The following is a 16,052-nucleotide window of genomic DNA, read 5'->3' as shown; positions in this document are numbered from 1 at the left end:
CTCATACAGTTCTGTATGTACAGGTGATCCTAGATGTTGGGGTTGTTCCTAGTTTGGAGGGCTGATTGACAAATTTCCCACATTTGCTCTATCCGTCTGTTTGTTATGGGGGTGTCGTGTTCAGTTTTACCATAGCAGAGGGATGTATGATTGTCTTGGGTGAAATCTGTGAGCCTGCCAATGGTGGGGTTTCTTTTTTCCTCTGCCAGCAGCAGATCACACAAACATGGAGTTGCAGTCAGGGAATGGCTGGCCCAATTGTCACTCCATCAGCCTCATGGAACTTTGTCGAGAAGGGTTAATAGATGGGACAGGACCAAAATATTTGCAGGGATATGCCCTTGTGCAACAGTTCTGGCAGCATTGATCTATTTGGGTTGGGTGTATTTTCTTGGTTTGTGAGGGATTAGTTGAGCCCCCTCTCATTCTGCTACAAATAGAAGTCATAGCTGTTATTTTCCAGATCTTCATTCAGTTCTCCCCTGAGTGTGGCCTACTCTGCATTCCCAGGAGCCATGAAAGTTTTCGGTGTTCTCAAGTACATACATAGCTAGGCAATGTTGAGTCAAGGGATCGGCATATCACTCCCAGTGTGGTTCATAAGAATCTCTTCTCTTTGGATATTCCTTTAACCTTGGACAAAAACAACTTGTAATTTTATAACATCTTTAATGTAGAAAAAATCCAAAGGCACTTCAGAGAAAAAGAATGATAGGTGGTGGTGGGGTTTGTGTGGGTAGAGGCAGTATTTAGGGCAGGTGACAAAAAGCTGTGTTGTAGAGATGGGTTTTCATGAGGTTTGTAAAGATGGCAAAAGTAGTTTAAGAAGGGTCTTCCAAACTTAATATCAGCTGAAGGTTTTTCAACAATGGTGAAGTGGAGGGAGAGAAGATGCATAGCATGCCTCAGGACTGGAAGGTATAGGAATCCAAATGAATTTTGATAAATCATACATGTAACCAGGTTTCACGGCACTTAACATCCTTTACAAAGAAATTCAGTTCTTGAGCATTTTAAAACTGGACTGCTACTTATGAGTAACATTTTACAGTCCATTTTATATTGTCTTCTTTCCTTGGTCTCTACTTAACTACAGACACTTAAGTACCACCTAATATCTGATGAAATACCCAAGTATGTAGCTAGAAAGTTCACAACTAATGTAAATGTCTCCCTGGCTTCAAGTCCTGATGGATTCAGGAAGCTTGTGTAACGCTGTTGTGATTTATTTGTGTGGGCGTATGGGGTTGGTGTAATCTCTGCTAATTGTCTATCATCACACAATTCACCAGAAAAATAATGCTGCTTTTTTTTGTTGAAGTGCTCTTTACTATTGGCTTATCATTACTGCAGGGTTTTATCATCCTCTGCTGTTAGCTTTTTAGTGGTGTGGCGGGTCACTTGGTAATGGCAACATATTTGCACTTCTCCCTTTTCTTCTCCTTTCAGTATTCTAAAGCATATGTTACATTAAAAACATAAATCATCTGTTCTGCATAGTGCATAAGACCATGTGTTTTTCGTTATTGATTCACTGTGCTAATTGGCTGAAAGCCTTGAATTGGAATAGCTTGAGAACCATCAATCCTGGTAACATTGACAGCACTGTTAAGATAATTGTTATGTCCATTTTTTAAAGTTTTCTTTTTCTCTGAAGTATGTGCTTTGCCTCTTCAGGCTTTTTTTTTTTAAAGAGTGTGCTTTTAATGAGTGTACTTTTAGTGTCCAAGCTTTACTGTTGTATTGTTTCAGGGAAATTCAGAATGGTAACCCTTCACCATTTATATATGCGGTAAAGCTTGTTATATCAGCAGCACCTGGGAATAACCACCGCCAAATCCAAATGATGGACAACCATAGTAATATGCCCATGGTAATCTAGTTGCTGATCTTTTTCCTCAGAGACATAAGTTATCTTTGATAGATTAAAGCAAAATACTGCGGATGCTGGAAATCTGAAATAAAAACAAGAAACGCTGGAAATACTGTGGAGAGAGAAGCAGAGTTAACGTTTCAGGTCAGTGACCCTTCTTCAGTGCTGAAGAAGGGTCACTGACCTGAAATGTTAACTCTGTGATCTTTGATAGATGTGTTTTTCTAGCTCTTTTTCCAAGTTAACATGTAATATAAGGTACAAAAGGAGCACATCTTGGCTGTTGACTGCAACTGCAGTACAACCGCAATCATCCATGCTGCAATTATCTATCTTCCCCATTATCAACTCGGATTTTCGTGGGACAGAACATTGCAACAGATGTAGGTACATTGCACTTATTTACGCCAGCCTCCTCCTGTACAACATAAATCATCTTCACAGATCTAGAAATGTCTATATTTGTTATAACATAGTTGTCTTTTAAGTAGGCATATTGAATCAAAGTTTGGGGACTTTGTTATCTGCCAATTTCAGTTATTTATCAGGCACCCCCCTCCATTATTGCAGCTAATAGCAGTAGTATTTCGTTATTAGCAGTCTCTCATCTGTACCTGATGTCTTATGTTCTTGTATCTGATGATCGATTAATTCGTTCCATCATTGGACTCAAACAACGGAACTTTCAACTTCCTGGGGGCAATGGAAAAGAAGTTTGAAAGCAATAGAAAGGATAAAAGTAACTGAAGTTGGAGGCTGCCTTTAAAAAAAAAATTAACAGCATTTTTAACGTAGACACTCCTGTAGCCTCTTACTTGGCTTTTGCCCCTTGCAATCTGAAACTGAGAAATTCTTCCAGCTTTTAAATTACAGTTCTTCATAGGGTTTGAGTGGAGAAGTCACCTATATTACCGACTTGATCTCTTAAGTCCTGGGTTCAAATTCTGCCAATTTAAGTCAGACATGGGGCAGAAGTAGTTTAATGGCTTTTAAGTAGCACACACTGTATTTAAGCTGCTTGTAGTTTTATTTTAGCACGAGTCAGAAATTCAGAGTAGCCGATGGAACTAGATAGCATTTGGTGCAGTGTTAGTCTGTCTGCTAATTATACAGTTTTCTTCAAGACAATTTTGGGAGTTTGAAAATAAATGATCTGTAATATCTCCCACATTGCAAATTGTGATGTGGGGAGACACTGAGGGTATAAGTGTGGGAGATGATATCATGATGGGTGTGCAGCATAACAGTGTTTTTAGCATTAACACTTGGTAGCCAACTTGTTACTGTTGTGTGAAAAGTGAAGAAATTGAAATTGACAGTTTAAAAATCAAGTGGGGAAAATTGAAAAATGAGGTGATTTTTTGAGAGTTGGTCCAAATGATTCTGTGATTCTAAGATGGTTGAGTAAAAGTAGAATAAGCAGAAAAAGAACACAGATATGTGGGGATAGACAGCAGAGAGCAAGAAATTACAGTAAATAAGAGAAAATAGAAATCAATCTGCTTTGCTGTTGATTGTGGGCATTTTTTGTTTCAGAAGGTTTTTTTGAACCCATATGCTGTTAGATTTAAAACTAGTTAAACAGTGAGTGGAGGAATTGGGCTCATGTCTATATTACAGTCTACAGTCATTAAAGAAACTTAAGTGAGAGTTTCAAGGACTCCTGAAGTTTATCTGTCTCCTCAACTCTTCAACTTCCATTTATTCTGTTTTAGTAATTCCCTCCATTTCAGTTCACCCCAGTGTCTGTCAGACTTCTTACTTTCCCATTTACTCCACAGGCAACTTTCATTCTCTCGTTTTGCTCTATGTGGATTCCTGAAAATGCTTTGTTTATTTATCTGCAGTTGAGTTACAGTCTCCCAAAGGCATGGGAAAATTTACCTAGAAGTTTGACATCTACTTTTTAACTGCTTTTCCAATTTTTATCATTTTATCTAATGTATGGTTAGTAATTATTTTAGCATCAGCAAGTATCTACTGTTGGGAGTTTGACATTTTCTGTTTGACTCCAAAGTATTTTGATGAAAATACCTTCAGTTTATAACCATTTAGGCGAACATGCAATAAATACTAAAATGGTTGTAAGCAACTCAAATCTTTGTTTTACTGTACTCAATTTCAGCTTTCACTGGTTTGTCTGTTTACATTTGCAGTATATATTTAATACATAGTGGGGAATTTTGAATTACTCTCTGGAAGTGGTTCAAGAGTTCACCTACCTAGGCTCAACTATCACCAGTAACCTGTCTCTCAATGCAGAAATCAACAATCGCATGGGAAAAGCGTCCGCTGCTATGTCCAGACTGGCCAAGAGAGTGTGGGAAAATGGCGCACTGACACGGAACACAAAAGTCCGAGTGTATCAAGCCTGTGTCCTCAGTACCTTGCTCTATGGCAGCGAGGCCTGGACAACGTATGCCAGCCAAGAGCGACGTCTCAATTCATTCCACCTTCGCTGCCTCCAGAGAATCCTTGGCATCAGGTGGCAGGACCGTATTTCCAATGCAGAAGTCCTCGAGGCAGCCAACATCCCCAGCATATACACACTACTGAGCCAGCGGCGCTCGAGATGGCTTGGCCATGTGAACCGCATGGAAGATGGCAGGATCCCCAAGGACACATTGTACAGCGAGCTCGTTACTGGTATCAGACCCACCGGCCGTCCATGTCTCCGCTTTAAAGACGTCTGCAAACGCGACATGAAGTCCTGTGGACATTGATCACAAGTCGTGGGAGTCAGTTGCCAGTGATTGCCAGAGCTGGCGGACAGCCATAAAGGCAGGGCTAAAGAGTGGCGAGTCGAAGAGACTTAGCTGTTCGCAGGAAAAAAGACAGAAGCGCAAGGGGAGAGCCAACTGTGTAACAGCCCCGACAACCAATTTTTTCTGCAGCACCTGCGGAAGAGTCTGTCACTCTAGAATTGGCCTTTATAGCCACTCCAGGCACTGCTTCACAAACCACTGACCACTTCCAGGAGCTTACCCATTGTCCCTCGAGACAAGGAGGCCAAAGAAGAAGTGGGGAATTTTGAATTACTTACCCAGTTCAGGGGAAAAAAAGCCTTTTTTCCTGAACAAGTCAAAGTTTGCATGTTAGAGTAGTTGATACCTGAACCCACATGAACTGAGAGCAGGCTATGTACCTTTTCCATTCTCAGAAAACCTGTTTCAAATTCTTCACTGTTTTGAGAATGCAAGGATCTTGCTATGGAATTAGATGAACTGTCTGTTCAAAGTAGAGAGTCAGTGTGTACTGAGAGATAATGGGATCCCAGATATGCTTAATTTGAGTTTAGCTTTTCTTTGCTCATGAGAGGAAGACTGATCTTCGATGTTATTCATTAAGTCGTTTTAGCATTATTACCTCTATCAGAGATGACAGTTAAACTACAGTCTGAAAGCTCAGCATAGAAGGAACTTCCATCCAATGTACCTCGGAAGGGAACTGCACATTTTTCTGTTGGAGCAAAACACCTGGAACTGAGAACAAGATGTGACAAAGTTATACTTTTGGTTCTGATGAAAGGTCACAGACCTGAACCACTAACTCTGTTTCTCTCTCCGCAGATGCTGCCAGACCTGCTGAGTATCTTCAGCGCTTGTTTTGTTTTTATTTCATATTTCCAGCATCTGTTGCATTAAACCAGCTTGACAGGTTGACATTCCAATTAGGGGCTATAAAATAGAGCTTAATCCCATTTCAATTACTTATCGTAACAGCACAACAAATGTTTTGGAGTGTGATATTGGGATAATGAACTAGAGTAACTTCAGGTTGCTCTCGTGAGTAATAACGTACATTTAATGCTGAGAATCCCTATCGCAGGTTGGTGGTTGAGGAGGTGCAAAATGAACGATTCACAATAGGCAGGTAAATATTTTCCTAGATCATACTCTTAGACCTGCTACTGTGACTGGTGGGTATTTTTAGTTCCATGCTGAATTCTTTGTGCTAGTTTTTTAAAAAAAATTGCTATAGCTGCATCCTAGGGTCTTAAAAGAGTTGACTGCAGAGCTAGTGGATGCATTGGTTGCAATCTTCCAAAATTCCCTAGATTCTGGAAAGGTCTCAGCAGATTGGAAAATAGCAAATGTAACACCTCTATTCAAGAAAGGAGGGAGACAAAAAACAGGAAACAAAGGCCTACCATCTGTCATTGGGAAAATGCTAGAATCCATTATTAAGGCTAGTAGAAAACATTTAGAAAATCATAATGCAATCAGGCAAAATCAGCATGGTCTTATGAAAGGGAAATAGTGTTTGACAAATTTATTAGAGTTCTTTGAGGATGTAGCAAGCAGAGTGGAAAAAGGGGGACCAGTAGATGTAGTGTATTTGGATTTCCAAAAGGCATTCGATAAGGTGCCACATAAAAGATTACTACTCGAGATAAGAGCATGGATAGAGGATTGGCTAACTAACAGGAAACAGAGATTCGGGTTAATTGGGTCATTTTCAGGTTGGCAAAGTGTATTTAGTGGAGTGCCACAGGGATCAGTGCTGGGGCCTCAACTATTTACAATCTACATTAATGACTTGGATGAGGGAACTGAGGGAATTGTAGCCAGATTTGCTGATGGTACAAAGATAGGTCAGAAAGCAAGTTGTGAGGAGGACACAGTGTCTGCAAAGGGATAGAGGTAGGTTACATGAATGGGCAAAAATTTGGCAGATGGAGCATGATGTGGGAAATTGTGAGGTTGTCCACTTGGCGGGAAGAATAGAAAGGCAGAATCATATTTAAATGGAGAGAGAATGCAGAGGGATATGGATGTCCTTATGCAGGAATTACAAAAAGTTAGCATGCAGATACAGCAAGTGATTAGGAAGGCAAATGGAATGTCATTTATTGTCCGGAGGTTGGAGTATAACAGTAGGCAAGTCTTGCTACAACTTTACAGGGCATTGTTGAGACCGCACCTAGTGTACTGTGTACAGTTTTGGTCTCCTTAATCAGGGAGCAATATACTTGCATTGAAAGCAGTTCAGAGAAGGTTCACTAGGCTGATTGCTGGGACGGAGAGCTTGTCTTATGAGGAAAGGTTGAGCAGGTTGGTCTTATACTCATTGGCATTTAGAAGAATGAGAGGTGATCTTATTGAAAAATACAAGATTCTGAGGGGGTTGACAGGATAGAGGCTGAGAGGATGTTTCCCCTCATGGGGGAATCTGGAACTAGGGAGCACGGTTTCAAAATAAGGGGTCTCCCATTTAAAATGGAGATGAGGAAGAATTTCTTCTCTGAGGGTTGTTAATCTATGGAATTCCTTTCCAGCAGTGGAGGCTGGGCCATTGATAAGATTCAAAGCTGAGCTTGACAGATATTTGATCGACAAGTGAGTAAAGGGTTATGGGGGGCAGGTGGGAAAGTGGAGTTCAGCCCACAGTCAGATCAGCCATGATATTGAATGGTGGAGCAGGCTCGAGGGGCCAAATGGCCTACTCATGCTCCTATTTCTTATGATCACACACTTCCTCTAAGTATCACTTACTGAAACACTTTTCCCATCGCGCTGCATTGATTTTTTCTTGTAGCCTCGCCATAGAAAGTCCTCCCTAATTCCCAGGGTGTGAGCACCCTCTTATTCCTCACAAGCCCAAGGCTGCATTACAAGTGTTCCCAGTCTCATATACTGCTTCTTATGCTCCTGGATTCCAGAGTTCCATGATTACATTGGTGGTTTGGTTAGAATATGTTGGGAGCTGCTGCTTGATCATCTAAAAGGGATAATGGGAGTTTCAGGTTTTATTTGTCTGAGCACTCCCACAAGGCTGCTGGATGCTGCTATCCAACATACTAAATCCTAACGGCCCTCCAAAACTGGTACACTCTGGTTTTCCCGCTACCCCAAATTTCGGTAAAAGCCCCAAACGTCCTGAGTACGCCTGGACCCGAGAATATCCCTACACCTCTCCATTGGGCTTCCTACCCATATTCCCATATTGCAGGCCCCCTCTTGGTGCTGTCAAATCCTAGACTGCATTATCAGCACTCCCACTCTGTGTGCTGCTCATGCTCCCTCATATCCTCTCCTTCACCAAGACCAGCCACTTCCACCTCTGTGACATTGCCCATCTTCACCCCTGCCTCAGCTTTTTTGCTGAAATATCCATGCCTTTTTTTAAATCTCTCGGCTTGACTATTCCAGTGCTGTCCTGGCCTGCTTCCCACCTTGCACCCTCCATGAATTTGAGCTCATTCAAAATTCTGCTGCTTGTATCCTAACTCGCACCAAGTCTTGTTAACCATCGCTCCTGTGCTTTCTGATCTATATTGGCTCCCAGTCTGGCAATGCCTCACTTTTAAAATTCCCAACCTTGTTTTCAAATCCCTCTATGGCTTCCCTCTCCCTATCTCTCCAACTTCCTTCAGCCGTACAACTCTCCGAGATAGCTGCGCTCCTCCAATTCTGGCCTCTTGCGCATTCTCAGTTTTCATCACCATTGGTGATCATGCCTTCAGCTGCCTAGACCCCACCCCCTCTTTCTTCCTTTAAGACAATCCTTAAAACATAGCTCGTTCACCTGTCCTAATATCATCTTATGTGGCTTAATGTCAAATTTTGTTTGATAATTGCTGCTGTGAAGCACTTTTGGACTTTTTGCTAGGTTAGAGGCACTATACTAATGCAAGTTGTTGTTAATCCCAGAACTGCACTCTGTTTTTCCTCAATGCGAACACATCCAGGGCCTCCTTGGCTAGTTATCCCAGGAGTACATCAATGTTCCCAGAACCTTTCTTTGCCATGCTGAAGTTCCCATTGCTCCCAGACCCAGATGCCATTCAAACTTCTGCTATAGAGTTGAGTACTTGAAGATGCTTGTCCACCTTCCCTGTGCACCCACAACAAATCCTAATGCTGATAAATCAGTGCGCAGGCTGGAGCTCTTTTCTCTACAAGAGAGAAAACTAAGGGGTGACCTAAAGGAGGTCTTTAAGATTATGAAAGAGTTTGATAGGGTAGATATAGAGAAGTTGTTTCTACTTGCAGGGAGACCACAACTAGCAGCCATGAATGTAACATAGTTACTAATAAACCTAATAGGGAATTCAGGATAAACTTCTTAACCCTGAGAGTAGTTAGATTGTGGAACTCAGTACCACAGGGAGTAGTTGAGGTGAATAGCATAAATGCATTTAAGGGGAAGGTGGATAAACACGAGGGTGAAAAGAATAGAAGGATATATTGATGGGGTTAGATGAAGAAGGATGAAAGGTGTGGAGCATAAACACTGGCATAGATCTGTTGGACTGAGTTGCCTGTTACTGTGCTGTAAATACAATGGAACTATGTTATAACATATAACAGCCTGGTTTTCATAAAACCTCCAATTCATCCTGAACAACACCATGTATACATGTTTGTGTGAGCATCAGTTTCCATTTACACTGCATCTCTCAGTTCATCTGTTTGGTAGGAGAGTCTTAAAGTAATGCTTCCACACTTTCTTCCAAAACCACCAACCCCCCCCCCCCCCCCCCCCCTCCCCGCCAGCCTCCCCACCCCAAGCACCTGGCCCATCTCCTGACCAATGTTCACCTTTAATAGCTCAAAAGGAAAAAAAAAAGTCTTGGCATGTGGCATAATATAGTGAAGAGAATAAATAACTCTTTATAATACCACCTAAACCCAACAGTACATTTACATCTATTCCATATCCTTTGCAGAGCCTGAATCAATTTGAATATGCATGTGAAGTAAGTTGCAGCAGAAAATTCTTAAGTTATAAAGACAGCAGCAGTAGATTCTACCCTACTCAAGATTTTTGGAGAATTTCTGCACCAAGATCAAAAATTCAGTCAAATTATGATTTGTGTCTGCGAATTTGTTTAGCAAACCTCTTGTGCGTTTGCAAACCTGCATTGTGAAGATGTGAATTATATTGAAATGTACCCTGTCAGCTTGCTGTCTCCTAATAAAAATGACACATTGCTCTTCTCCCTTCCCAAACAACAAATAACTGGTTGTCGAATTTTATGATTATAATGCCACATTGCCCCCATTTTAAAGTTCTGATTCTTTTTTCTCTACATCTACTTTATGGTACATGAAACATTGCATTTCTTAAATGGAAAAAGCGAACACCAGAAAAGCCTTTTGACGAGTTTAAATGAATACCATTATTAACTATTTCATTTGGCATTCAAAAAATGTAATGTTTTCTTCCTTTCCTTCTGTCTGTTAAAGGGATGGAGGGGAGAGGTCACGCCACCGAGCTCCAAGAAATGCAAGAATGACTGCCCCATCACTGGGACGTTTTGTTCCCCGGTAAGACCGATCAGTCAATTTAACTTTGGTGGTGGGGAAACTTCTAGAAACAGTAATTTTGGACAAAATTAATAGGCACATAAGCAAATGTGGGTTAATTAAGGAAAGCCAGCATGGATTTTTAAGGGAAATTTGTGATTGATGAAGTTGCTGGAGTTTTTTGAAGAGGCAACAGAGGGGGTTGATGAGGGCAATTCTATTGATGTGTACATGGACTTCCAAAAGGCATTTGATACAGTGCTGCACAACAGACTTGTGAGCCAAGTTATAGCTCATGGATGTAAAAGGGGCGGTAGCAACATGGTTACAAAATTGGCTGTGTGACAGGAAACAGAGAGTGGTGATTAATAGATGTTTTTTGGGCTGGGAGAATGTTTGTAGTGAGTTCCCCAGAGGTCAGTGTTAGGACCCTTGCTCTTCCTGATATATATTAATGACCTAGACCTTGGTGTACAATTTCAAAATTTGTGGTTGATACGAAACTTGGAAGCATTGTGAACTGTGAGGAGGATAGTGTAGAACTTCAAAAGGACATAGACAACTTGGTGGAATGGGCAGACAAGTGGCAGATGAACTTCAATGCAGAGAAATGTAAGTGATTAATTTTAGTAGGATGAACATGGAGAGACGATATAAAATAAAGAGTACAACTTTGAAGGGGTGCAGGAGCAGAGGGATCTGCGTGTATATGTGCATAATTCATTGAAGGTAGCAGGACAGGTTGAGAGAGCGGTTAATAAAGCATACAGCATCCTAGGCTTTATTAATAGGTGCATAGAGTACAAGAGCAAGGAGGTTATGTTGAACATGTATAAGACGCTAATTCAGCCTCAGCTAGAGTATTGCATCCAGTTCTGGGCGCCGCACTTTAGGAAAGATATGAAGGCATTGGAGAGAGTTAAGAAAAAATTGATGAGAATGGTTCCAGGGATGAGGAACTTCAGTTATGAAGATAGATTGGAGAAGTTGGGACTGTTTTCCTTGGAGAAGAGAAGGCTGAGAGATGATTTGATAGAGGTATTCAAAATCATGGGTCTGGACAGAGTAGATAGAGAGAAACTTATTACACTCATGAAGGGATCAAGAATGAGAGGGCACAGATTTAAGGTAATTTCCAACAGAAGCAATGGCAACAAAAGGAAAAGCTTTTTCATGCAGCAAGTGGTTAAGCTCTGGAATGCACTGCCTGAGAGTGCGGTGCAGGCAGGTTCAATTGAGACATTCAAAAGGGAATTGGACTGTTATCTGTAAAGGAAGAATGTGCACGGTTACAGGAAGAAGGTGAGGGAGTGGCACTGGGTGAATTGCTCAATTGGAGAGCCGGTGCAAACACGATGGGCCAAATGGCCTACTGTACTGTAACAATTCTGTGATTCTGTAAACCATTTATTAAAGTTCAATGCCTGTTGAAATGTACTTACAGCATTCATTGTAAGTTAATGGAGTTGCAAAAGTGCAATTGGCAGACAACTTGAATGATTGAGAGTGCATGTTCAAGCAAATTATCTCATGGATGACAACCCACTGCATGACTCCCAAGTTCAATATTATGGTTCGATTTTTTTTTTAAAGAAAAAACATTTTCAAAAATTTTTCCCCCCACTTTCTCTCCTCTCTCCACACAAATGGCATGTGACTCCTCTCTCTTCTTTCCCCCCCCCCCCATCCATTAAAATTAATACACCACTTAAATATGCAATTTAACAGATCACTTGCCATGGGAGAGATGGTGGGGAGCAGATGAAGAGTGCATTGAACAAAAAAAAATCCACTTGAGTCACATATTTTGTTCCCTTTTTAAATCCTTACTTTACATGAGGCATGGTGATGTAGTGTTGGTATACAGACACGCTATATGAGAGAATGGCAGGATTCAGGTTTGCATCTACAATTTCTTTGCTTTTCAGCGCTCAGGCAATATCCCACAGTCAAAGAAGAACATGCAGGCTGAAGTAAAATGAAGGGTTATGACAGTGCAGTTTAAAACGTTATTTTCTACTGTCATGAAAACATGCATTGCTGAATGATGATTTTTAATTCATCAGTTGGAACCTAAATTAAACTTTTAAAAAGAAAACTGGAATCCTAAATTCAACTTCTAAAAAGACAGCAGCTAATATGGCCACCGCAATTTGCATTGAAATGCCTCACATTCCAAGATATCGAGGTGGAGACACATGTCTGAATAGCAACCATCCAGAACAATGGCTGAAGCAGTTTGAATGCTACCTGGTATCACCTTCATTAGCAAGACATTCAAAGCCATCTTGGAACATTAAAATGGAGATGAACTTCAAGGGGATAATCATTGAAACAAGATCTGAGAGAGATTGAAATTCTTAGACTTAGATCTCATTGAAGCACAAAAGAGCATACACTGGGAGAATCATGTGACAGTCTCCCCAGTCTCTGTGAAAACTTGGAGTTTCTTCTGAATACATCAGACAAGCTTTGAGTTCTAACCAGTGCAGGACCCCATTAGTCACTCGCTTGCTCTGTCGTGTCTCTCTTTTTCTCTCTCTCTTTTTCTCTCTCTCTTTTTCTCTCTCTCTTTTTCTCTCTCTCTTTTTCTCTCTCTCTCTTTCTCTCTCTCTCTTTCTCTCTCTTTCTCTCTCTCTCTTTCTTTCTCTCTCTCTTTCTCTCTCTCTCTTTCTCTCTCTCTCTTTCTCTCTCTCTCTCTCATTCTCCAGGTAATACTGTAGGTTTCGAACCCTGGCTGTGGACTGCAAAACATCCAAGTCTATCTTGCTGCGGACAGAGACTCCGAGGAGAAAACCATCTACATCAGTCTCCAAGAAAACCCTGAATCAGGTGGCCACTTCTACCAACCACAAAATTCAGGATCACTATTTCAGCTGGAAGACAACTAAATTCCCAGATTCCACACACTGTATATTACTTTATTTGTTCTGTGGACTCTAATCCAACCAAACTATTCGTCACTGAAACCTATGTGTGTGTGAAAGTTGGAGCACAGTTTATTATTTTTACATAGATCGGGTTTTGATTTTAAATACAATAAACTAACCTCTTTCTTGTTTAAAATCAAGAAAACCTGTCCAATTGGCTCTTTATGATCATAGCACAAAAAGGGTTGAACACTCATTGAATTGGGAAGCGCATTCACTGTTTAAAAGAAGTAAATTCAGTTGCAGTCAAACAAGGAGAGGAACAAGAGGGGAGCTTTTCGATCCCTCCTCACCTGATCGTAACACCGCACTGCTGCCTTGTGAAGTAGTTGTAGAGAAATTAATGTTTTAGCTATCAAACAAATTTATAGAGTTGGTGTTGAAATGTGATACTGTTCAAGGGGACTCATAAGCTGTCAGCAAAATGAATGCTTCAGCCCTTTTGCCTTTCATCCTCTTGTTCTGAGACTTGATGGAATACCTGACAGTAGATTTTCAAAATTCAGCTTCCAAGCCTTCCCCCTGCCCCAACCAGACTGGAAGCTGTTTGAATTTTGGTTCAAGCTGGTGATGTAAATGATGCACATCTATCAAATAAGTTGCATTGTAAAATTCAGTTCTTGCACACTGTATGTTTTCATTAAATTGCTGCTCACTGTGAAAAGAATTGATGGTTTATGTAAGAATGTTATTGGTCTTTTATATCTGAATGAATACTTTACTTTCTGCAGGCGATTTCTGCTGCCCGAGTACCTTCCTTACGCAGGCATCTTCCATGAGCGAGGACAGCCTGGATTAGCCACTCATTCCTCTGTCAATAGAGCCTTGGCAGGTAAACATTATCTGTATCTGCTGGGATCTCATTAACAAACAGGTCAAGAGACATTTCCTCACAAAGTGCATTGTGTTTGCCAGGGTGACCAGAATCCAGAGAAAGAAATGTCACCTTACGTTGTATAATACTTGGGGGTGGCCAGTAACCCAAGGGTCTAAGATTGCAAGGATTGTATTCTCATTATATGATGTGACTAATTGGTCAACTTCTCCTATTTTTGGCAGATCTATTCTAATTCTCTCCCTTCTATTGTTTCCTGCGCCTCGACCCTCTAATGGTATTCGGTCTTTCCTGACAAAGATGGTGGTTTTTGAGCCACTGCAATTGCTGCTCTTGAGTCAATGATCAGCACACAACCAAGTGTGCTGTTGGTTTATTCACCCTCCAGTTTACTCTTGCCGCTTCTTTCATTTCATTCAAATGGAGATACAATTCCATACACTTTATTTTAATGCAGCAATGAACCTCAAGATCTTTTAATGCTGTAAATGTTTATATAGGAGTGTTACTTATCCTATGTTGAATTAAAAATAGTTACAATAATGTGTGGCCACCTGTGTGCATCCTGACACTTTCTACTGTACCACCTGTCCATTAGTGAACTCCCTTCAATGACAGTGCTTCATGGTTATTGTCAATTTTGCAAGTGAGGGTTCTGAATTACGGTGTGTCATCTCTGAAGCAAGTCTGTTAGCGAGCCTTTTGAATGGCACTAGCTGTAGAGCTAGCTGGTCTGCGAGTCCTCTGTAACAGTGCCAATGAACAGTTTAATATTGGATCAGAAGCAGTTTAGCCATTCTACTCAGTCTTTTTCTAAAGCTTCCATTTGATCTCTCACAAGATTTAACAAATATACAGATATTTAACAGTAATAAAAGTTCTCTGTGTAGATATGTGTTTGTGAGTAAAGGTGGGTTTGTTGCTTTCAGTCAGTAACTCTAGCAATTTGTTTGCCGCTGTTGAAATAGCTGTCATCAATTAAAAATGTGTAAATTCTGCAGAAATGCTTCAAACCACAAATCGTTGTTATTTAACCCAATAATTATACAAAAACATTGTGGGAATTAACTGTACCTAATCCACCAATAATTATTGCAAAAATACCACAAAAGCGAATGGTTTATTTTTTGAAAATGGTACATTGTAGTTCTAAAAAGTGAAAAATAGCATCACTGCAAATACACCAATATGTAATCAGATCATTCTGATACCAGTTATACCTATCATTTGCTTTAATACTGTTGTGATGAAAAATATCTATTCTGTAGACATGCACATTGGCTATTCTATTAATGAGCAACTTCTGGAAAGAGCCCAGAAAACAGCAACAATATGCAGGTGTCACGGGTTTTTGGTAAAATGAATTTCAAAGCTTCACTTAATGTCCAAGGGATTACTTGCTGTCACTTTATTAATGCTGAAGTGACAACTCAAATGTCCAAATATCTGTCTGAAAAATTCTTTTTGTTGTTTTCTTTAGGATTTAGAGTTGCCTTTTAATGCAATGTAATATAACAATAACATCTTTTTCCTTCCTCTGTTTTTAAAAACAGTCTTTTATCTCGACTGAATTGAAAAGACAACATCTCCTTTTTGATGTCCAGCATGCTAGATTGCAAAATGAGACCATGCTATAGATGGTGCTTTTTTTTGCAGAATTTTTTTTGTTTACAGCAATAGAATTAACCTGTGAAAAGTCAGCAAGGAAAGGAAGGGGTGTGTGGGGGCTGAAAATATGATGTCACAGAGACAGAAATGTAATGATCTGGGAATTAGGAACCTCAGTTTGAAACACCTGTTAAATGGCAATATCTTGAACAATGCAATATTTTGTACACTGTCTTGAATAGCAAGTTAAAATTGGCTATTTGTTCCAGAGGAAGTGAAATTCATTACGTAAATTGAGAAGTTTCCTTTCAATTAGACTGACAGCTGTGAAGAATGAAGTCAGCCTATTGATCTCATTCTTAAACAATCAAGTTTATTTTCTCATCTGGAAACATCTGTGTGTACACAAGATCTTAACTGTATTAAGATTGACTGTGATATGCGAATGGTTGTGGTGCGAGTTTTTGGATCTTTAAAGTTGACCTACTTGATGATCAGAAAATCAAGTTTCACATGTTATTGGCATGAAAGAAAACTAATGAGGTTTTCTTGCC

General features: G+C 40.3%; 1 protein-coding gene across 5 annotated transcripts in view; it reads left to right on the top strand.

Moving 5' to 3' along the window:
* LOC137376960 (activating molecule in BECN1-regulated autophagy protein 1-like) overlaps window positions 1-16,052 on the top strand; it is a 577,540-nt gene that overhangs the window by 249,187 nt on the left and 312,301 nt on the right. For all 5 annotated transcript variants that reach the window (XM_068045969.1, XM_068045971.1, XM_068045970.1 and 2 more), the window contains 2 exons: window positions 10,066-10,146; window positions 13,787-13,887. In XM_068045969.1, the coding sequence (XP_067902070.1) occupies window positions 10,066-10,146; window positions 13,787-13,887 (182 nt within the window). The remainder of the gene's footprint in view (window positions 1-10,065; window positions 10,147-13,786; window positions 13,888-16,052) is intronic.

This window comes from Heterodontus francisci, chromosome 14 (genome assembly GCF_036365525.1).
Source record: "Heterodontus francisci isolate sHetFra1 chromosome 14, sHetFra1.hap1, whole genome shotgun sequence".
NCBI classification, from domain to species: Eukaryota; Metazoa; Chordata; class Chondrichthyes; order Heterodontiformes; family Heterodontidae; genus Heterodontus; species Heterodontus francisci.
Note: the sequence above shows the minus strand (reverse complement) of the source record. Positions and strands in the feature narration are given on the sequence as shown.